At 35.5% G+C, this 24,365-nt stretch overlaps 2 protein-coding genes across 2 annotated transcripts; both read right to left on the bottom strand.

Annotated features, from left to right (window-relative positions):
* Positions 1–1,432: 1,432 nt before the first annotated feature.
* On the bottom strand, positions 1,433–7,079 carry LOC142635657 (F-box protein At5g03100-like). Its single transcript, XM_075809784.1, has 3 exons — positions 5,952–7,079; positions 3,335–3,511; positions 1,433–1,765 (listed from the first exon to the last, which is right to left on the bottom strand). The coding sequence occupies exons 1-3, from the start codon at positions 7,077–7,079 to the stop codon at positions 1,433–1,435; spliced, it is 1,638 nt and encodes a 545-aa protein (XP_075665899.1).
* A 7,496-nt stretch (positions 7,080–14,575) lies between these two features.
* LOC142634196 (uncharacterized) lies at positions 14,576–17,083 on the bottom strand. Its single transcript, XM_075808486.1, has 5 exons — positions 16,382–17,083; positions 15,766–15,911; positions 15,548–15,658; positions 14,978–15,350; positions 14,576–14,878 (listed from the first exon to the last, which is right to left on the bottom strand). Exons 1-5 carry the CDS (start codon positions 16,815–16,817, stop codon positions 14,778–14,780), a joined length of 1,167 nt encoding a protein of 388 aa, XP_075664601.1. The 5' UTR covers positions 16,818–17,083; the 3' UTR covers positions 14,576–14,777.
* Positions 17,084–24,365: the final 7,282 nt, after the last annotated feature.

Below are 24,365 nucleotides of genomic sequence, written 5' to 3' on the forward strand. Positions count from 1 at the left end.
TTATAGAACAGAAATTTTATGGTGTATGCACCATAACTAGTTAACATAAAACTTTTGAGTTTTGAGTGAAATTTGTGGTATGCACTTGTATTAGAGCCTCATTGCTTCTCTCTAGGGTGTATATTTCAAAAATAATAATAAGAAGAAGAAAGTAGTTAAACAAGAAAATTGCTGCAACATTTGTGAACATAATGCTGTAACTTTATTTTTCAATATCTTCTGAGGCTGCAGGTTGTCTTTAAATTAAGAGTTTAATTAACAGGATAAGACAGGGTTGCAATCTGGTTTAAGTAGTAACTTAGGTATCAAGTACCAATTGAGTTTTGGATCTTACAATGTTTCTCACCCTTCTATGGATCTTCTAGTTTGTAGTTTCTTACAAATTATTGTCATGCTAGACATGTATTATACCATTGCTGGGTTTATTATTGATGAGTTGTACTACTAATATATCATTTGTAATGTTCACCTAGCAGAAGGCATTCATGATTCATGTTCTCCGATGCAAGCAGAGTAAAGCCTTTTTAAAAGGACAAGCTCTTCTTATATTATTTTTGTGCCGTTCACCTAGGATACATCTGCATTCATGACAAATACATTAACAAAACTAGAAACAGCATCTAGAAAATTCACAATGTCATCAATTATATAACATGGATAGCTAGATTTTCAAAAGGACAAGCTCTTCTTATACCTCAGCAGTGCAACGGGAACGGTGTTGCTCGAATTGTAGACTGCTCTACTTGCAGGTGTCCACTGCCCACCAATCCATCCTGATTTTCTAACAGATTGCCATCATGTTAACATACGTCGAAAAATACAAATTGGAACTTGCAGTGCAAGTATATAAGTACTAAGAGAGATTAGAGATATACGCTTACCCCACAACAAAGAAGGAATGGCCATCAATGTTTCATGACTGCACAGTGTCCTTCCAATTTTGGAGCACAATCTCTATATATATCTCGGAAATTAGCATCCATAACAGAAGTCTGAAGGTAGGAATTTCCCCCTGTGGCTAGGAATGCTTCCAACACTAAAAACTCCAGGGATTTGGGTTTGTGTTTACTCTCATGCATTGTCATATCAATTTATAAACAGTTGGTAATAAATAAATTAAAAAAGAAACAAAAACAAAAACAAAACAAAACAAAAGAGCTATAGGATATTGGGAATGACTACATATGTCATTGAAGATTCAAAATTTCAAAGTGATTAGAATCAAATCAAAATTTTGATAAGCAACATAACCACTGCCACTGACCATGAATATATCTAAAGGCAAGCTTAATAACTTTAAGAAAACTACATGATAATGGAAGCTGAAGCAAATTCATAGCAAGATTTTAGTGCTTTAAACCTCTACTCTCATAACTACCGTGTATTTATGAGAATTTGGTAGTTGAAGAGAATGGAATAACTTATATTGGTTTTATTGATATGGGAACATAATCACCGCATGAGGAGAGGATCTGGGGAGGCTTAGCAACTTTTGAGCCACTTGTAGAAATGCATGTAGCATACACCTCTGATTTCGCATAACCCGAGGTTTAGTGATAATCATCTTCTCCATCACATTTGCATTCTTAAGTAGAAATTGTACCACTAAAATAAATACTTCCTTTATGTTGACCAAGTTTTCTCCGAAACCAAAAATCTTGACAGTCTTGAGGCATAGCAACAAAAACTTGAAATAAATCTCCTTTGATTTCCAATGGCTCACGTCATCATAGTTGTAATAACTGAGGTAGTGTCTTTCTAGAATCTGCAGAATGAAAGTGCATTAGCCCATTTTGAAGTTCAATTTTAGATTATGATATTTGGTCATGTTGTTACAGAGTTGACCTACAACAAGGAAACAAAGCCAAATCAGGTTTGGAATTCTTGAGACAGCTTTGAATAACATGGGTTTTAAGGATTTGTGATACGTTTGGTACATTGAATGGAGGGTACGATAAAAATGACAATCTTTATTGTTGGAAAAAAAGATGTTGTAATGGAACATCTAAACTTATTCATACGTTTGAATGTCAAAATCTATATTTATTAAATATCTTACTTATATAATTATATTTCCTATAAAATAATGTAATTTAAATTTGGGAAGAGGTTAAAATTTTTTTTATATATTTTAAATTTTATAATGATTATGTGCATGTGGAAAGTTTTAATATTCCTCATTTTTTTTTTTTTTGATAAACAACTATTCTTCAATTAGGAATACTTATTACTAAGAAATAGTAATGATTATAGTGTTTCTAATAGGGAAAAGAAATAGTAAAATTTGAAGATGCAACAAAGGGGAAACACTAACTCATGAACAGAATTTTGCGAGGTAGTTGGGGCTATTTGATGTTTTGGGGGGGGGGGGGGGGGGGGGGGGGGTGCTGGTTGTAGTTTGAAATGTAACGGTATAAAGGGTGACAAATCAATATGTGTTTGCTAGCTTTCAAGTTGCTGAAAATTTAAAGATAAAACTTCTAGGCATCACATCAAGAAGAAAAATTGAAGAATGTCGTATCACACAAACTTCAAACAAAGCTTCATAGCTTCTGAAATTCAAAAAACTTATTCTTCTTCTTATATAGAAAGCATTACACCCATGTAAACAGATGACTAAAACACTAATACCTATTTATTGTGGATCATGGACTTTTACTATGAAGCTCAAACTAAATAACGTAAACTAAAAATAATAATAAACTCACATAATTTCCTTTGACACTTAAAAATAAATAAATAAAATTAAAGTGAAAATGACTTCTTATTGCATGCCTAGGCCAGGAGTTATGGATAATAACTTTTGCATTGAATGATCTCTCTTATTCAGAAAAATCGATTTAAAAAAGTCTACCATTGCTATAATTGTTGTAAATGAGAAGAAGGTTTTGAATAAATGGTCCTTTTGAGGACCACTTCAAGAAAGTCCATAATCAACAATTAACTCTTTACATCAAGAAATTGAAGGGGGCTAAGCTCCTTAAGGGAATCATTTTGACCTCTCTTATTCAGACAAACTTTTGGCAATGAATGACCTCTCTTATTCAGAAAAATCGATTTAAAAAAATCTACCATTGCTATAATTGTTGTAAATGAGAAGAAGGTTTTGAATAAATGGTCCACAAAAGGACCACTTCAAGAAAGTCCATAATCAACAATTAACTCTTTACATCAAGAAATTGAAGGGGGCTAAGCTCCTTAAGGGAATCATTTTGACACTATCAATAGTTAGACACATAGATCTAAAGAAAAAGATACTGACTAAGAGTAATTCTTTATCAAATTAAGTTCCTTTTGATATGACCTTCAGGAAATTGGTCTAAGAAAAACATACCTTAAATCCTAAGTTATGGTGTGATATGTCTATAACCAATGTCTCCACATAAGGCAAACTTTGAAGCAGACTTGCAATGCCAGGGAGGTCCCATTTCTTCATGCTTGTTTTCACCGTTACATATTTACACTTTAACAGTGGAGAAGGCACATGCTTTACTGACATTAGAGATAGAACCTAGGTCCATCAAAACAAGAAGCAAAACTCAATAAGGTAAAGTGAATTTTTAAGGACAAATAACACACCCATTTGCCCTAGGTGAAATACATGCTTTACAAAACACTCATCAATCAATATATATATATATAAAAGCAAAGACCTCATGTGGAAGAGCATGAGGTTGTGCCAAATGGTATATTCGTTGAGCCTCTCTCATTTAGGCTTTCACCTCATCAAAGTTTACATTTATGTAAAACTTTTAGTTCATTGAATGTGTTAATGAAGTCAATACACATTAATTATCTATAAGTATGCACTAATTTTATATATATATATATATATAATTATATGAATAAGATATCACTATTTTCATTGAGTGTTTAATTTACCACTATCATTCTTTAATAACATAAACATGACATCATAAATTTTAGATGATATTTCCATAAGCCAACTAAACATTTACATGAAATTACAAAATTTTTATGCTAACTCCAAGCCAATGTAGAAACAAAAATTATGATTAAAAATTTCAGTAAAAAAATAAATGATTAAACAAATAATAAACTTATTACACTACTTTTTTTTGAGAAGATATTACACCACATAATAACTAATTTCTAATTTATGTAACTTTTTCCCTATAGTTTAAATTCTTCATCCCCTTCATTCTGTATTACATCATTAATTTAACAAAAATCTTTTCATGTTATCGTAACATTACTTCATGTTAATACATTAAAATATTTTGGATATTCTATATAAGTTTCTCACATAATAGCTTAAACCATTATTCGCACATCGCATGAGACCGTGGCTAGTTTCATAAATTTGAATATATCCCACATGCTGACAACCGAAAAAAAAAATGTTAATGAATGTCCTAACACCTATGATTAAAGTACATTTAATGCTTCATTAAATAATATTTTTATACACTTTTCAAAAAATAAAAGTCCAACTGTGCATATATTATCTAGAAAAGCACACACAGTCACAATAAAATTGTATGATTAAGCCAATAAATTATTAGAAAGTGTATTTTATTTTTTTAGAAAATATGTATTAAAGTTCATAATTGAGCATTTATTAATCCTTACGTAGGGAACTCGCTAAAAAGACCTTGTTAAAGTTGCATATTATCATGACAAATCATTATTTCACACAAAAAAAGTGTCTCACAGCTTATCATGCAGCTAAAAGCAGGTGTCTATAACTCAATAGTTCATGAAATTGGACCAATAATATTAAGTCATTAAATAAATCCTTAACTACAACAAGGATTAATATCAAAATGCTCAAGAGAAAAAAACCCAATTCACAATATAGTAACATCTTTTACCAATACTCTTATAATTCACAAAATGATTTTTCCATTTGGTAATAATATAACTTGGTTGGATATGGTCTTCTTATAATATGATTTTTCCAATAATATTAAGTTTTTAATTAGTGGTTGACTACAAAATGATTAAAATTCCATTTTTTTTAGCCAATGAGTTCTAACTCAACTATCACCTCCTCCCTATTTATGTGTTAGATGGAGAGTGAGGTCGTGAGTTAAGACCCATGTTTAAACTACTCGTAATATATATACATATAAAAATTAAAATAAATTCTTTAAAGTAAAATTAAATTACAATACTTCTCACTAAGACTAGGTTTGGATGAGGTTATTTTTTTTATTAAAAAAAAAAGTTGTGTATAAGCACTATTGGTACCTATGAAGTCTTAAAAAGTTGTTACTTGTGAGACTAAGGTGGGCTTTCAATTTAAGTTAAAAATATACATTCCCTAAATCTACAAATCAACTTGAAAGTGACAAATATCAAGTTCAAGTGTGTATACTAAAGTGAAAACTTATTGCTGAAAACTCAAGTGTTTGGATACCGCTTATTTTGTTGAAACTGAAAATTTATTGTTGAAAATTAATGTAGATAAAGGTAAAAGTTAGTTGAAATAGTACAGTGAGACCATAAATAATACCAAAAAGTGCAGTGAGGTTCATGAATAATAACAAAAATAAACTGAATAGTGACATAATTTTCATTTATAATTTGTATCAAATGGAGGCTAGATGTTGTTCATTATTCTATATGCAGGGATTAGCCAAAAAATGAGAGTGGCAAAAGAAAATTATAAGTAAAAGTTTTAATGCACAAATACCAACAATAAAAAGCTTAAATCTTGATACATTATAATGTCTCTGCAAATGGAAATCAACATTAGCAATCAATAGTAGATGCTGTGCATTATTATATGCAGGGATTAGCCAAACGAAAGAACACTAGATGCTGTGCATTATTCCATAGCTGCAATATTGATAGATTCATGTCTATGCAAATGGGAATCAACATAGCAATCAATAAAAGCATGAAGTATTGCATACAACAAACAACACAAAGAACCAAAAAATTAGGCTATCAAGAAAAAAAAAAAAACAAACAGACAAACAAACCATGATACACCATTTGCCAACAAAAAGTTCCTTCACATGATGCAGACTCTCAAGAAGTTCTCTCACAGCTTCTTGATACTCATTACAAGCACTTTCCTCTTCAACCTTAAGCACTGCCATGCTGAAATCAAGCTTAGCCTTAACTAACGACGACACATCCTTTATCCGACACTTCTTCATACAAAAAGTTCCCAGAATTTCCAATGACTCAATCTTTGGAGCCACAATTTCCAATTCAAACACAGGATCATCAATTTTCCCAGCTACAGTAAGCATAAAATGGTTGTTTATCACCAATTTTTTCAGACTTTCCGACACTATATCCAACCGATTAAGCCTACAACAATTATTCAATTCCAAGTATTCAAGTCTGGGACTACCCATCACCACTTTCCTAATATCAACTCCACACAGCGCGGTGTACCCAATACACAAGCGCTTGAGTGAACTCAAATGTACCACCCCAATAGGCTTTATATTGCAAAAACTAAAATCCAATTCAGAAACAAACTCATTGGTGTAAAGATGCTGAGGCAATAGGTAGGTCTCAAAATTAAAAACATGGGCATATGTTAAACGTAAACTGAGCTGTTCCACCATGGCATTTGTGGCTAAACGAACCCAAAGATCGAGTCGAGGCTTCAGGTCTGGCTTGTAATTGAATCGAAGATAAAACTTTGTGAGCTTGGGAGCCTTGTGTAGGAGCAAGGTGTTGTCTACAGCAGTGGCAAAATGGTCTGTGTCTTCGTAATCATCGCTGAAACTGAGAGAAGGAACTGAGGTCCAAACGTAGGACCATCTTTTGGATAAAACACCAGTTTTGATAGCGTCTTTGGTGGGCAAGGAAGAGAGGATGTTGAGGAGGATCGAGTTTGGCAAGGCGCTGATTCGATCTTGTGTCATTGGTGGTGGAGCATGTTTGCGGCGCTTACAGCATACAACGTAACAGTCACTATCTTCACCTTCACTTTCTTCTTCTTTTTCTTCATAAATGGTGATTCTCTCTGCAGGTCTGGAAGCATGAGTGGAATGGTCGGAGGAATTAAGGATGCTGTCTTCACTGGAAGTACTTGCACTTGAGCTTGTTCCCGTTTCACCATAGTTAGAACCATGACTTTCTTCCTCCATTCTCAACTCAGTATGTGCTAGCTATTGATCCGACTTCTTCTTTCTATTTTGTGATTGGAAATGTTTTTAGGTAGGTTCAGTTTAAGGTTAAGTTTTTTTTGGGTAATCAATCAGCGTTTTTGGTGGAATCAGATGTAAAGATTGAGTTTTTTTCTGTTAATCATTCAGCTTTTTTTGGTCAAACTAACGGACCAAATCAACACTAATTAAGAACCTATTAATAGGTCTTATCAAAATAAAATTAAAAAAAAAAATATATATACATATCAATAGGGAACTATGCTTTAAATACAATAAATTTCACAAAAGTTAAAGTGACTAGCCTCATCCCCTCGTTCCACGCGCTTTGCGCGTGAGATGAGGTTTTTTTTTTTTTTTTAAGTGATAGTAGTAACAAAAAAAAAATCCTATGTTTTTTATTATATATAATTTTTATTTTGAGAATCTAATTTATAAGTAGATAAATAAATTTGAAAATAATAAAAAAGTGACCCTATTTTTTAGGCAATGTTTTAGTGAAAATTAGGATTGTATTTTTACCAGATTATCATTTAATTTTGTCTCTACTTAAATATAGGAATGTAAGGGTATTTTAGAACCAAAAAAAAAAAAATCCGAATTGTCCTTTAGTTTTATATATATATATTTAGATTTGTTTTTGGATAAACGTGAAATGTTTAACTTATTTTTCTATTTGCAAAAAATAATAAACGTATAGTTACTTTGAAGAAGTAGGTTAGTGGAAGAGTGTTTTTATTTTGTAGGCAATATTTTAGTGCAAGTTAAACATGTATTTTTACTAAACTATCCTTTAGTTTTGTGTATACTTAAACCTAGGGGTGTAAGGGGTATTTTGGAACAAAAAAATCCGGTTCAAACAGGGGAAGCTCCTTAAATATTAGTATGGATAAATCAATTTAAAAATTAATAGGAGAGTGGTCTTATTTTTTAAACAATGTTTTAGTAGAAGTTAGAGTTGCATTTTTACCGGAATGTCCTTTAGTTTTGTCTTTACTTAAACATAGGACTGTAGGGACATTTTTGAACTAAAAAATAAGAAATCCAAATAGGGGAAGCCCCTTAAATAATAACGAGCCTCATCACACGCGCTTCGCGCGTGCGATGAGGCTTTTTTTTTTTTGTTAGTGGTCCTATTTTGTAGAAAAAAAACTGTGTTTTTTTTATTTATTTTATCTTTTCTATATATTAAGAGAATTCAAAAAGTTAGTTATTGTGTTTTCAACTTACAAAAATACCTCTAATTTAATTAACATATTCTTATTCCTAAAAAATAAAAAATAAGGTTAAAACTATAAATCAACAAAAATTAATAACAAAAAAGTGAAAAAATAAAAATTGTCCACAATCCCCACTTTCTCCTAAAAAAAAAACATCCCACCTTCTAAAAAAAACTACCCTAGGGTTTTCTATTAAAAAATGCCTATCCCAAGTTCTATAAAAAAATAAAACTACCCCACATTCTTTAAAAAAACCCACCCACGGTTTCCTTAAAAAAAAAAAACTGCCACATATCACATAAAAAAAATAAATAAAAACTAATATATATAATTTTTATTTTGAAAAATTAATTTAAAAGTAGATAAAGTAATTTAAAACTTAACAGGAGAGTGGTCCTGTTTTTTAGGCAATGTTTTAGTGGGAGTTAGAGTTGCAGTTTTACTAAATTGTCCTTTAGTTTTGTCTCTACTTAAACATAGGGGTGTAGGGGCATTTTTGAACTAAAAAATGTGGAATCTAAACAGAGGAAGTCCCTTAAATAATAACTAGCCTCTGCGCGTGCTCAGAGGCTTTTTTTTTTTGGGATAAGGGTTAATTTAGAGTATCCATTATAATTTGGGATTACTACATTTTCCAATCATAAAAAAAAAACCTAGAGGTGTGATGAAAAGTTATTTTACCACACATACTACTCATCACACCCCTAGTTTTTTTTTTTGTTATTGAAAAATGTAGTGATCGAAATTATAATGGATACTCTAAATTAACCCTTACCAAAAAAAAAAACCTCTGAGCACGCACGTGACCGCGTGCTCAGAGGCTAGTATACATTTGTGTATTTTTTTGTTGTGCATATGATTTTTTGTGTGATTTAATTTGTATAGCAATTTATTTAATTTTTTGGTTGGATTAAAATTGATTGGTAGCTGATTTTGAGTGTATATATAATTTTCACTGTCTTTCACACCTTGAGAATTAATTTTCACAAATATGGAAATAGGATTAAGGCTCAGTTGAAGTAAAAGAAAATTTAAATAGTATTACTTTCTTAAAACACTAAGAATACAGTTTGAAAAGTCCACCCATTCTGTAAGTTTGATATGAAGTGATGTAATTTTTTTTTGGCGCATCTATTATTTTTTTGAACCCAAGCCCAAAATTTTAATGAATGAAAATTATTCCTTTTGTGTTGTGAACTTTGTAATGACATAAAAAGATATACTGGTCATTGAGTGTCACAATTATCATTTTTTTTTATAAATGAGAGTTATCAAAATTTTTTTAATCCTAAAAGGCAGCCACTTAGTTTTAAAAGGTAGCTCGTTATTGCACATCCATAAAAAAAATTTCAAATGCTAAAGACTATCACGTTGTAAACTCAGAATTTTTGTTATTCCATTTTTTTAAAATGGTAGTTATTTAATCCTAAAGATAGGCACTTAGTACACATCCATAACTAAAATTTAGGATGTTTAAAAAAGTCCAAAAAAAAAAAAACTAAGAAGGGCTATCAACATTACCATTGCTTTAATTTTAAGAAAAAAAATGTATTTTTTTTTTAAATGAGAGTTATAAAAAAAAATTAATCCTAAAAGGCAGCTAGTTATTACACATCCATAGCCGTAACAAAAATTTCAAATGCTAAAGACTCTCACATTGTAAACTCAAAATTTTTTTTATTCAATTTTTTTAAAACATATGCCGTGCCTATGTAAACCCTAGGATAGAGAAGCATTGGAGGAGTCAATTCAAACCTAATTTTTTTTAATAAAAAAATCTATATTTAAATTAAGGAGGAATATCAAGGGTTGCTTGTCGTTCCAAAGAATTTTCATGGCTGCATTCATACTTGGAATAGTCTTTATTGATAAAATACTATTATGAATTGTATAATTCTAGATTCGTCCAATAAAAAAAAAAGTATTAATGTATACATATCATGAATCGGGACCATAATCTAAGCAAGGGTGTTTCACTATTTCTCAAATATAAATTCATCCAATATGCTTGCTATGCAATTTAACAAAATCGTTGATATGTTACCCTAAAAAAAATACAAAAAAATAGAGTAAGACTTAAATGTAAGAAAAATAACAGAAAAGAATAATAGGAGGAAAAGAGAGCACCACTTAGAACACATACACTAAAATAATTAGTCAAACCCAATGACCACAAAATAGACAAAAATATTTATCATTCCCACTCTTTAAAAAAAACTCATTAATTAGAAAAAATATTAAACACTCATCAAACTGACCAAATAAAAGTAAAGCAAAGATTAAAAAAGAAAAAGAAAAAATAAGATAAGATAAGATAATGATATGGAAAGAATAATGATAACAAAGTAAGGAAACCAAATATAAACCAAATACTGGAAAAAAAAAAAAAACACTCATTTCAGAGCAAAAGTAAAAAGCCAAGAACTATTTTGACCCCAAAAACACCATTCTATTACTGTGAATAATCCCTCAATCTCTACCTTTGGTGGCATTATCGCAGTAGGAATTATCCTCCAGTGACTCACTCCCAAAGGCTTCTTCATCGAAGAGTCCATTTCAACTGAGTCTTTACATAACTTGTTTGACTGTGTTATTGCAATCCTGAAACCATTATGAACCAATTAGTTTTATATTTAAATAATTTGAGAGAGAGACCTAAACAAACTTGAATCTGTTGATGTGGTCACATAACTTGCTTCACAATTTTTTTTTTTTTTTTTTTGGGTCAAGGGAAACCAGGCATTCAAAAAAAAAAGTGAATAGTAATGCTTAGTTTGAAAAAAAAAGAAGCTGGAATTAAATATGTATTTTTACTATGTTATCTTCAAGCTTTATCTCTACTTAAACATAGGAGTATAGGGGCATTTTTGAACTAAAAAAATGTAGAATCTAAACAGGAGAAACCCCTTAAATAGTAGTATAGATATAGATAAGTTTTTATTGGTTTTATGGGTCCACCACTAATATCATCTTTTTTACTTACCATTAATAATCTGTTATTTCAACATGTGTCAAAAATTTTAATTTAATAAGTTCCTTATCTAAGCTAATTCTTGGAATGTTGCATAGGCTAGCTTTTGAACTTGTAATAAGCTTGGATTTCTAATTTTAAGGGTTGAGGAGTAAAAAAGTACATTGTACTCTTTTTTCTTTTTCTTTTTTTAAATGGCTAAATCAAATCTTAACATAAGAATGAGTTTAGAAGAGGTCAAGAAAATTGGGTTTAGTGAGATTTGGCCCAATTGACTAATCTTATCAACTGGATCTGATTTCGAGGCCATAGATTAGAGGCCCATTCATAATTTATACGGAGAAATGTAGGTGTTTTATCCTAATATATTGAATAAATTATATTTATTTGAACACATGTCAACAAACTGCGGGGATAGCTTAGTTGCGTGTTCGATCCATGCTCACCTCATTCTTTTTAATTATCTTTGTAACTCTTTCTCCACTCTCTTTACTCTCGGTCTCAGACATGTCATCTGTCTTACTTTGGTAAAGCTTATACTTTTGAAACCAAAAAGGTATTAACTATTATTCAGCGAAAAAAAAAAAAAGGTTTTAACTATTAACTTGGTACCAAGTGTGGAGGAAATGACAACCTTTTTAGATCTCAAATCAAGTGAATCTAACGTGGGTAATCTTAATCTCCATATTATATCACAGAAGGTGATGAAACTCTAACTTCCTATCCAGTGTAACTGGCATCAAGATTCAAGTATGCTTTTTGTTCTCTCTTGGGACCTAAATTTGTTATAACTAGTGGATATCTCACGCGATACGTAGTTTATTTTGACAAATTTAGTAAGAAATTATTTATGATCCATTAATTTTATGAATACTATTATTGTTTGTTATAATTAATCTATAAAATTTTCTAGTAAAACAAAATTCAAACTAGATAAATTGGAGAAAAATTCCTCTAATTCATGCAACCAACAAATGTCACAATATTACATTCACATTGTCTACATTTCTTATACCACTAAAGTCTCTGTCTCTACTATGTCAGTACCTAAAATTTTTATGTCAATGAAAGTAGCATTCTTTAGTTTCAAAATTGATATGAGATAAAATTAAGGCCCATTAATATTTTTATTGAAGAAAAGTTTGATTTTCTAAGACCTTAATTATAATAGGGTGAAAATTGAAACCATGATAATAGGGTGAAAATTCATATCCATCCAAAGCATTTCAAATTATATACTACATACAAATTATTTGAATTTTATTAATGCATCGAAATAAATGGATATGTCATTACTTAAATAGTTTGATATAAATACTAAATTTAGATGAGGATGATTCCCAAGTGAAAAAAATGTCATTCAATATGCCATTTGGCAGAACCTATGCTCGTGTACATGAGATCTCTGCTTATATATACATATTGATGATTAGTATTGTATTTTGCTCTTAAAAGAGCCCAGAATTGCGTTAAATTAACACTGAGCTGTAAAGCTTATTCTGCTCTATAAAAACATTAACTCAGTGGGGCTGAGTACAGTGTCATCCATATGAGGAACAACTGTTCAAAATTTTCATTCAAGAGTATATATAATCCATCAACTCCATGCATCAAGTTACCGCGGAGTGTGGAAAATATATATTCACTACTTCTACAGGCACCTGACCTAAGCTATAGTTCGGTTTCATGGTCTACTAAGTATTGCACCTGAGTATATAACATTACAAACTTAGAAATTTCTACTAGTGTTTGCCATTAATACTGTCTTGCAGGCCCATGTTAATAACATGGACGTAAATATCTGTTGTTCCAAATTATGAACTTGAGGACAGATATCTTGTAACAGTGTTTGTAGACATCAAAATCATGGACTGTATTGGCCGTTCAGCATCAACATTTTTCCTTTCTCACAACGGCCAGGCATGAAGATGCACTCTGCTGAATCCTCTATGACTATATTAGCCTAGAGGCTCCTACATCTCAGTGGTTGAATGAATAAAAGCAGGGTATAGAGCCTGCTGCAAATATCATTGACATTAGCCAACCCCTTGCTGTCCTAGCAAACAAACATAAGAACTACAACAAAGGATATTTCCTATGTTCTTGCATCATCATCTCTGGCCTATGACAAAACTTGTTAACTTATTGCTATGGCTTCATGATGCAGGTAGATAAGGGGTATGTGTTTAGATTAGGGGTCTAGAAAGATGTGAGAGTTGATTAGAGTGGCTTATAGGTGGTCAAACCTCTGCACAAAGAACTTATCTCTGAAATTTAGCACTAAAGGCGAAGATAAATTCTTATTCATCAACAAAAACTGATTTACAAATGGCATTACAGATACTTATACTACTAGCCACACAAGCGGCCAAGCTTTGCTAAGTGGTTCCTACTGTAACTGAATTAGTTACAGTTAACAGACACATTACCTAATACATTCATGTGCACTAATTATTACAATCAACTAAACTACAACTACTTGTTACAATCAACTAAACTACAATAAAAACACTAACATGACACTAAAACGCGACTCAATTCAGCTGCTGCCCTGAAGAATATCCACTAATGTTGCTGTATTTTCTGCCCTTCTAAATACTGCATACATGAAATTCCTGCAGGCTGTTGATTTAGATTACAATTAAAACTTCATGATGTAGACGCTCTTGCATCATTTCACCACTGGTTGATAATAAAAAAATTAAAAAAAAAGCCAATGTTTTGATTGTTTTGGCAAGCATATTGTCATGTCTGCTTTGTTATTCTTCTAACCAAAAGATATAAAATGAAAATTTCTCCCCTTTTATTTCCCCCTTGAATATTTTCTACAGCTTTATCTAATTGCAGAAAATACCAAGCCCCCTCTCCCTCTATTTTTCCATTTGCAGCCAGTTTAATGTGTAAACTTACAACAAGAAATCAGCTAGCTCCAGACAGTCAAACAGAACTCAAATACAAAGCTCCAACAAAGATGTTAACTTACGAGATGCAAGATACTCAATTATGCCAAGATAGGCCGGACCTAGCGGCAGTGATCATAAAGCCACTAGTTCACCTCATAAATCACCTTTCTGACCAACCCAGCAACGTTGCAAGGTTCCACCCCACTCAGCTAAGCAGCCACATTTCAAAATTACTAGAAAGGAAAATCTTCTTGAGAGGACATCCAAGAAGGTTCTGGAAAAATCTATGACTTGAAGTTAGTGATGACATGACAAAATAATCAATTAGCATTCCAGTAATTAGCAGTGCATCTGAAAGTATATCATTTTCTCATAAGGTTTGCATACAAAAAGCAAAGCAAGATGCCCCTCATTTACATAATTTTATCTGTAACTATACAAAATTGCATGCAAAAGGATGCGCAGAGGCACTGCCTAGAAAGCATCATTAGTTAACAACGCTTCACCATTTCCAAAAACCAAAAACACATTAAAGGCTAGAGATTGTCAAAAGCAAGCCATAATGAATAAATGATCACTGAGATTGTCAAAAGCAAGCCATAATGAATAAATGATCACTAGGCAGGACGGGAAGCTCCAGCTTCTTGACCTCCTTCCTCACTTTCTTCTCCTTGCTATATGACAGACCTGGTATTGCAACCATCCCAATCATGTCAATTCCACTGATCTTGAAATCGTGCAGATTACAAATAAATCAATCTAGCCGTTTTTGTAATGTACGGTTACCGGACATCTGGTTGGACTTGGTATCATACGTCCATCCATTTTCCCCTGGCCTTAACTCTTGCCATGCATCGACCCATCCATCAGGAAAAGGAAACTGACCATCTAACTTGTCATTCCAATTCATGTCACCACCAAAAACCACGTTTGGATTCTTTTTAAGAAAGTTGATTGCCTCCTTTGCCTGCTCTACACGTTCCTTGCTGTACATCTGATCCCATTTCGGGGGTGCTGGGCAGGGACTCTCAAGATGGCTAGTAGCAACAACAAAAGTCTTGCCCCTCTGGACTTCAACCTCAGCAACAGAGAGTTCTCTCCCCATTATAGAATTGGTAAAGGGTTTACAGCCGAAGGATTTCACGGGCAGTTTGCTTAACTGCATATCATTTAATTGACACATCACATATTAACACCACATTATCATCAATTAAAATGAATCATGCAACTTGCTAAATCAACAATGACTTACCAGGAGGTGATCCAAATATCGGATCCATCTATCATGCCAAAAAGTATGATAAATCAACATAAAAATGTGAACTTTTACGCTTTAAATGGTGATCAAAATATTACCAGCATGCAAAAGTAAGATCTTGAGTTCGCCATCTCAGTTGAAACTGAGCAATGATATACCTTCCACCAGCTGGAATGGCAGAAAATACCATACATATTAGGAGTAACCTCCTGCAGGGCAAAGTGACAATAAGTAAGATGTACTTATATATAAAGCTAAACAAATGAGAGAGAGAGAGAGAGAGAGAGAGAGAGAGAGAGAGAGAGAGAGAGATTGCCTGAAAACAGATGAGTTCTGGGGAATGCAGTTGGATAAGGTCACCAAGGGCTTTCATCCTCTCATGCATTTCCAGGTCTTCTCTAAACCAAACATTATAGCTTAAAATCTTCAATGAACTAGGTACTGTTCCTTGACCAGTTTCCTCTGCCACACATTTAACTAGTCTTTCATAATGTGCAACTAAAAACCCCAAGGTTGCTTTTGAATGCGAGGATTTAAAGAACAAATGCAAATATAAATTTCTTGATATATATCTTAACAATACATGATGATTCCAATCTAATTTAACACAATCCTGATCACCCACAACAGGGCCAAAAATCCATATTTACACCATTAACTCCATTAGAGCATAAAACAACACAAGTTCATTAAAACCCACAAGCCAATGCACAAAAATCCAAACTTTAAAACCAAAGATTACCAAAAGTCACACAACACAGTCACAGCCATATTGGACGCCAAAACCCAGTTCAAAAATCCACATTTGTACCATGAAAGCACAGAACAAAGCAAACCCAATTAAACCCACAAGCCAAAACAACCCCCCCCCCCCCCCAAAAAAAAGAAAAAAAATCCAAACTTCCACAAAACCAAAGATTATCAAAACTCACCCAGCACAGCCTCGGCCTTATTGGAAGCTTTGATCCCTCTAAACCCACCAAATTCAGCAGAATCTTCATCAACCACAACTTGGTCCCGCGCCTTCCTCTGGTTGCAACGCTGCAGGGTCAAGAAAACTGACCCCACCCCAGAGTCCAAAGCCTCATCATCAACATCAATTTCTTTCAAACCCTCAAAGCTGGACAAGGAAGACACAGAGGCCCTCGTGCCACAGACCTCAGAGCTTCCGCTCTTGTAAGGGCTCAAGAAAGTGCAAGCCTTGCATGACCATTTAGGGGCTGAAGGAGAAGGAGGTGGTGATGACGATGATGAAGATGAAGAAAAAGGAGTTAAGCAGATTTCGCAAGTGGGTTTTTGATTTTGAGAAGTGGGATTGATGAAAGTGCACTTTTTGCAGGTCCAAGAAGAAGAAGAAGAAGACGACATTGTTAGAAATGAAAAGAGAGGAGAGATTTTTCTAGGGTTTATTGGTTTGTGATGTAGAAGAAGAGAAAGGAATGTGAATGGGGCACTATAATAAGCTTTGGGATTGCTATTCAAAATTGACTTGCCGCTTTCGCTGTAACTCTGTGCTGTGCTGTGCTACTTTGCTATACACTTGTACTAGGTGTTGTTTGATTGAACTTGTCGGTTGAAGTAAACGATTAGTCTCTTTAGATCGGGAAGTGCAAAACGATCGCAGAAGTTTGATTTTTACGTCGGAAGAAATGAAAATTTATATTAGACAAACGTGGAGACAAATAGTCATACTATTCAACGTTCATTAAATATGATTTTTGTAATTCTGCATTAAAGTTAGTCGCATGTATAAAATTGAAAAGTTTTTTTAATTCTTATTTTTTTATGATTTTTTAGATTCATCCATATCTATCCCAAAGCATTTTAAATAATAAATGTATACAAATTATTTGAATTTTATTTATGCATCAAAATAAATGGATATGTCATTACTTAAATAGTTTGATATAAATGCTAAATTTAGATGAGGTGGAAGCTCAAGTGAAAAAAAATGTCATACAACGTGCTATTTGGCAGAACCTCATGTTTTTGCACAAGAGGTATCTGTTTGTATATAGAGAGAGATATGGGTTTAAGTTACATATAGTTTAATTTTACAAAAGTTACACATTTTTTAGACCATTATTTGTATTAGATCTAAGGGTGAAAAAAACACTCATAGGGTTATGCATATATATATATATATAGAGCCGGCCCAAGGCCCAACCAAAAAAAAAAAAATCATGTTAGAGAAAAAGGCTCCACATCTCATGGTTAAAGGCCCAATTTTTTAATAAAATTATATATATTTTTAAAAGTTGTGCATTTTTTTTATTAGTAATGTTAAGAATACAATAAATTTTATTATTAGCTTACAAGTTGCCATATTACTAATCATAAAAAAGTGATTTAAATATTCATTTGTTAAATTGATGAATTTTATCAATGATAGTCAATGTCACATCATATTATAAACATTTTATAGTGTTTTTAGCACATTTTTCCTTTTTATTTCTATTAAGATTCTCAATGTACAAGACCAATAGAACCCTAATTCAATTGAAACCTTAAAATGTTTCAATTTTTTTTTTTGCAAATGTGTTAAATCATCAATTATAGATTAATCTCCCATAATAATTTGAGACTTTTTTGTAAACTTATATCCTACAAAACCACACACCAAATAATATATATATATATATATATATATATATATATATATATATATATATATATATATATATGTAAGTGCACAATTGCACCTGGCCCCAAGAACAGTTACGGGCTCAGGCCCAACGAGCCTTAAACGATGTAATTTGTAGAGTGTGGGCTTGAAACCCAGGTTAGAAGTGTTTGAGGATTAAATAGCAAGCCAAAGATTATAAACACTTAAAAACAACAAAGAATGGTATAAGTCTATCTGCTCGGACGTAAGCCGAGAACTGTTCTTATATAATTTCTCTCTCTCTTTTTCTCTTTTCTTTAGGTTACAAAGAGTGAGCTCCCCCTTTTTTCTGTCTTAGATTCCTCTTTAAATACTACTCTTTTGAATACTTTGTACACGTGTTGCTTTACCTCCCCTTTAGCCTAGATATTTCTTTTCCCAGTGCCTTTGAATAGTAACCAGAAGTTTCTCTTCCACTGTTCAGGTGTCACTTCCCCATCAATGCGACCAGGGTGGTAGGTGCAGGGTCTTTAATGTGGAGGTAGCAGCCTTTATCTTTGACATTTCTTCAACACCAGTGCTTCCGGGGCATTCTAGGGTTTCCCCCTTTTAACCATTGGCCTTAACCGTGTCATCCCCTAATCTTTATTACGAAACTCCGAGTTCTTCGGTGTCCATCCGAGGGTAAGTTCACCCTCGGCTGTATCCTCGGACCCTCGGCGTATGGGCCGACCCATAGTACCAACAGATTCTAAACCCAGTAGCAGGTCGGCCTTCCTTAACACGGCCCAAAAGGCCCACATTCTCATCAGGAACTTTTTGCCCCCCACAATAGCCCCTCAAAACTCTAATTTTCAACGTCCGAGGAGAAAAATAGGGTTTTGATCCGACGAGAACCTACTCCACTCACTTTGTGAGTAATGGCACGTGTGGAAATCGTTTCGCGTCCCAGAAGATGCCATTTGGCAGTTTTATTTTGAACAACGCGCGTATTTAATACTGCCAGTTACACTTTGTCCCTCACGTTCAACGGTGAGATGGGCATCCAACGGCCCTCGTTACTCCACGAAATTTTAGGCGGGACAAATATAATTTCGAGGCCGCCTTTTCGCACGTCGTGACGCTTCGGGAACCTGCGCCTTCATTTAATTCATCAGGGATCAATCCCATCAAAACACCAACAATCATTCTTTACCAGCAGAAAACCGTGGAAATCCGTACCTTCAACTTTGTAAGTTCTTACTCTCTCTATTATTAACCCTTTCTCCTCGGATACAGTCCTCGGCTGTCTTCGTAAACACTCTCCCCTTTAGAGTTTAACCTTTCGTTCTTTTCCAATGGGTAAGTTTAAGTGCCTAGTTGATACCGCCGCTGGGATGGAAGGCTTTAGGGCCAAATACCGTATTCCCAGCGATGTAGGACTAAAATACTGCCCGGCAACAGTCGTGGCCAGTTCTAGGAAAGAGGGAGAGGTTATCATTCCTGTGATAGCCTTTATAGAGGGTGGGATGACCCTTCCAATGAAACCTGTAACTAGGGAGTACCTTCGCAACCACCGGTTGTGTCCCGATCAATGCCTCCCAAACGTTTTTAGAGTTCTAGGTAGTGTAGATGCTCTAAACGAGCAGATGGGTTTAAACCTCACATGGCACGATGTCGTGTTCTTATATGAGTCCCATAAACTTTCTAAGGTAGGTTATTATATTAAATCTCGGTCCAGCACCGTTAGACTAATCTCCTGTCTGCCCAAATCAAACAAAGGCATGAAGGACGACTACTTGATCGTGTCTGGGAACTGGCATGACGGCTTCCACTGCCCAGTTGAGTGGGGGGATCCAGGTGCGACGCCGTAGGATTAATCTCCCCACAACACAACTTCTCCTAACACACAGAAATGCGTATTCGTACTTACTTAAATTTGTTAAATATCTGTGTGAATCTGACCAGGTTTGTTTGTTTTGACGTCTTTTTTGCAGATAAGCAGCACGTGCGTCCTCGTCTGAGTCACTGTAACATCGCAGATCTAAACCGGGTACTTCGCTCCGAGGTGTTCGTTAGTGAAGACCTACAACTCCGGGCTGCTCACCTTATTCTAGGGTACACCCCCCTTTCCAAAGACTTTCAGGAGATAGAGAACGCCATAATTGCGGGCGACCGAAGACGAAGGAAGATAAACGTAGCTCGGCCCCACTTTCTGGACGACCGCGACCTCCCGGACGCTCCTAACACCATTTTGTACAATCGGCCAATAGCAGCAGTTCCCCTTGCTGTGCACTCACAAGCAACTGTCGTTCCAGAAGAGCAGGTGTCCTCTTCACACACACTTGACGACGAGATAGATCAATTCCATCTCGAAGACACCGAGAGACCTCGCGGGAACCAGTTTGTGGTACTCTTCGACGAGGAGGAAGAAGCTACCGAGGCCTCTGGAATTGCAGGGTTTGTGGTTGCCCTTCCCGAGGACGAATTTGAAGAAGACATGGGAAGAATGGAGGGTCTCCTCACCAATAGGGCTGCTAAGGTTGTAGAGAAAAAGAGGGGGACGTCTCAAGTTCCCCCATCCTTACCACCTCCCCCTCCTCCAGCTGAGCCAAAACTTCCGGCCGAGGATCCAAAGAAGAAGAGGAAGGGGGATAACGAGGGGACGATTAATAAAGACCCCAAGAAACCACGGCAACAACTTCCACCGGCCCAGCAGCAGAAGGTGGACAAGGGCAAGGGTAGGGCCCGCTCGGTTGAAGTCGGGGAATTCGGGGACGAGGCTGAAGTGCGCCGAGCACTGACCACCTGGTCCCCCGATCTAAGACTGGACGGCGCACCCATCTCCTGCCAGTCCAGTATAAGGGCGGTCCAACAAGGCCATGCCCACCACCTGGCCGAGGTCTTAGAACGCCCTCTCCTGCTGCCCAAGGACATGGAGACCTTAGAAAAAATGGGTCAGCCACAACTATTCCTCTCCCTAAAAAGAGACTTAGCGCTGGTAAGTGTTTCTCTTTTAACAATATTTATAAGTAAGTTTGTTTTTTTTTTTTTTTTATTGTTTCTAACTCCATCACACTTTGTTACAGGCTATTCAGGAGGTCTTTGTAGCTGAGAAGTTTATTGAAGACACTCGGAAAATAGCCAGAACTGAGCTCGAAATCAGGATGGAGGCTAAGAAGTTTTTGGGCACAGCCCTTGCTGAGAATGAGAAACTGACCTCAGAGGTGGCTGATCTGAGGAGAGAGAAAAATGGGGTCGAGTCAAACTTGAAGACTATGAAGACCCAGATAGAAGGACAGCGCAAGCTCCTTCGTGAAAGAGATGAAGAACTCTCCCAAACTCAAAGGGAGTGCTCGGATCTAAAGAAGGAACTGGAGTTGGTGAAGAAAGAGGCCAGTTCCTTCCAACTCTCTCTCCACGCTGCCAAACAGGCAAGTTTCGATGAAGGGGTAGCAACCACAGAGGAGCGGTGACGGAGGAGTTCGCGGCTTTATGCCGCGAATGCTGTCAAAAAGTATGGGGGAAGCTTTAAACGTAGCGGGAGTTCCCCAATCTTCGGATGCGAGGAAGTCCGAGAACGTTTGACTTCCCCTAGAAATACGGGAGATTGAAGAGGCTCCTGCTTGCTACTCCTACCCTCGAGACAACTCTTCTGCTCTACCTCCGGTGGTCCCACGGCAAGTTCACGATCCTACGAGAACCCTGCGGTTCCAACAAAGAGAAGGAAGGAGAAGGGGATGCGAGAGAAGGACTTGAGCCGGATAGTGGAACCCAACGTCCCTCCAACGAAGACGGCAAATAAAGGAAAGCAAGTTTTGACTCCTTTTGGTGGAGTTGAGAAAGGCAGGGGCACCGGTACCTCTCGGCGGGACCCCCTCTAAAGGCTTAGGACTTATCTTTAGGACTTCTCTTTTTCCATTTTTGAATTATATATGTAATGTACATTTAACAGATTAATGAAGAACAATTTCGTTTGCTTTTCACTTGGGTTATATCTATTTTTACTTTATTCTTTTTGTACTTATTATAAAAGCTTCCCATTAAGTCACAGCAAAAGTTTCTCAGAGTACACAAATCTAACTCCAAGGATTGCACAATCATAACTTCCACATAATCATGCGTATATTATTAAAGATTCAATAAAAGGTGACATGGTTAATATATTTGAACAATGCCTCGATTAAGAAGAAGAGAGGGCCTCATATAACGATTAAACCCTTGTAATGCATAGCTCTGTTTCTAACAAGATGTAAGATCCGAGTTAATAAACAGTAACGCATTAACATCCAGACATAATAAGGGAATGACTTTGATAAAAGTTGTGGTCAGAAGATAAGACTTAACCAATTCTCCGTTTGATTCTTAAAAGTGATAACTTCAAATGTTAATTTTCCCAAAGTAGGAGGTCCGAAGACCCGGCATAACTAAGGTTCTGTTTAACAAATGACAAAACATCAATTTCCACAAGGTTTGTGGTCCGAGGACTACACTTAACCAAATTTCTGTTTGATTCTTAAAATTGTAACTCCAAATGTTAATTTTTCCAAAGTAGGAGGTCCGAAGACCCGGCATAACTAAGGTTCTGTTTAACAAATGACAAGACATCAATTTCCACAAGGTTTGTGGTCCGAGGACTACACTTAACCAAATTTCTGTTTGATTCTTAAAATTGTAACTCCAAATGTTAATTTTCCCAAAGTAGGAGGTCTGAAGACCCGGCATAACTAAGGTTCTGTTTAACAAATGACAAGATATCAATTTCCACAAGGTTTGTGGTCCGAGGACTGCACTTAACCAAGTTTCTGTTTGATTCTTAAAATTGTAACTTCAAATGTTAATTTTCCCAAAGTAGGAGGTCCGAAGACCCGGCATAACTAAAGTTCTGTTTAACAAATGAAAAGACATCAATTTCCACAAGGTTTGTGGTCTGAGGACTGCACTTAACCAAGTTTCTGTTTGATTCTTAAAATTGTAACTTCAAATGTTAATTTTCCCAAAGTAGGAGGTCCGAAGACCCGGCATAACTAAGGTTCTGTTTAACAAATGACAAGACATCAATTTCCACAAGGTTTGTGGTCCGAGGACTGCACTTAACCAAGTTTCTGTTTGATTCTTAAAATTGTAACTTCAAATGTTAATTTTCCCAAAGTAGGAGGTCCGAATACCCGGCATAACTAAGGTTCTGTTTAACAAATGACAAGACATCAATTTCCACAAGGTTTGTGGTCCGAGGACTGCACTTAACCAAGTTTCTATTTGATTCTTAAAATATGATAACTGCGAGCGTCAGAGCTACTCATAACTTTGAAATACAAACTGACAAAAGCTCATTTCATTAATAATAATACCTTCTAAGATTATTTACATTCCATGGACGTGGTACTATTCGTTCGTCTAGATCAGCTAGCCTATATGACCCTATGCCTACTACTGAAACAATGCGATAGGGGCCTTCCCAGTTAGGTCCCAGCTTACCCCAAGCTGGGTTCTTAGAAGTGCCTACAACTTTCCTTAATACAAGATCACCAGGTGCAAGTGGTCTTAGCTTCACATGGGCATCATATCCTCGTTTTAGCTTCTGTTGATAATAAGCCATCTGGACCATCGCTGCCTCGCGCCGTTCCTCAAGCAAATCTAGGCCCTTTTCCAGGAGTCCATTGCTATTCTCAGGACTAAAGGAGCTGGTCTTTAAGGTGGGAAAACCAGATTCCAGAGGTATTACCGCCTCGGCTCCATAAGTCATAGAGAATGGAGTTTCTCCAGTGGACCTACGCGGTGTGGTCCGATACGTCCACAGAACATGAGGGAGCTCTTCTACCCATCTACCTTTCGCATCATCCAACCTTTTCTTTAGCCCACTGACAATGACTTTGTTAACGGCCTCGGCCTGTCCGTTTCCTCGAGGATAAGCTGGGGTGGAATACCTATTTATAATACCCATGTCACCACAATACTTCCTAAAAGCCTTACTGTCGAACTGAACACCATTGTCCGAGATGAGCGTGTGTGGTATACCGAATCTGGTAACGATGTTTTTCCAGACAAACTTCTTGGAGTCAATATCTCTTATATTTGCTAAGGGCTCGGCCTCAACCCATTTAGTGAAATAGTCTGTTCCCACAAGAAGCCATCTTTTATTGCCAGCAGCTCTCGGAAATGGCCCTACAATGTCCAAGCCCCATTGTGCGAAAGGCCAAGGGCTGGAGAGAGGGTTAAGAACCCCTCCAGGTTGATGAATATTAGGAGCAAACCTCTGACACTGATCACATTTCCTGGCATAGTCTTGGGCCTCCCTTTGCATATTGGGCCACCAATAACCCCGAGTCGAG

Source organism: Castanea sativa, chromosome 5 (genome assembly GCF_040712315.1).
Source record: "Castanea sativa cultivar Marrone di Chiusa Pesio chromosome 5, ASM4071231v1".
NCBI lineage: Eukaryota > Viridiplantae > Streptophyta > Magnoliopsida > Fagales > Fagaceae > Castanea > Castanea sativa.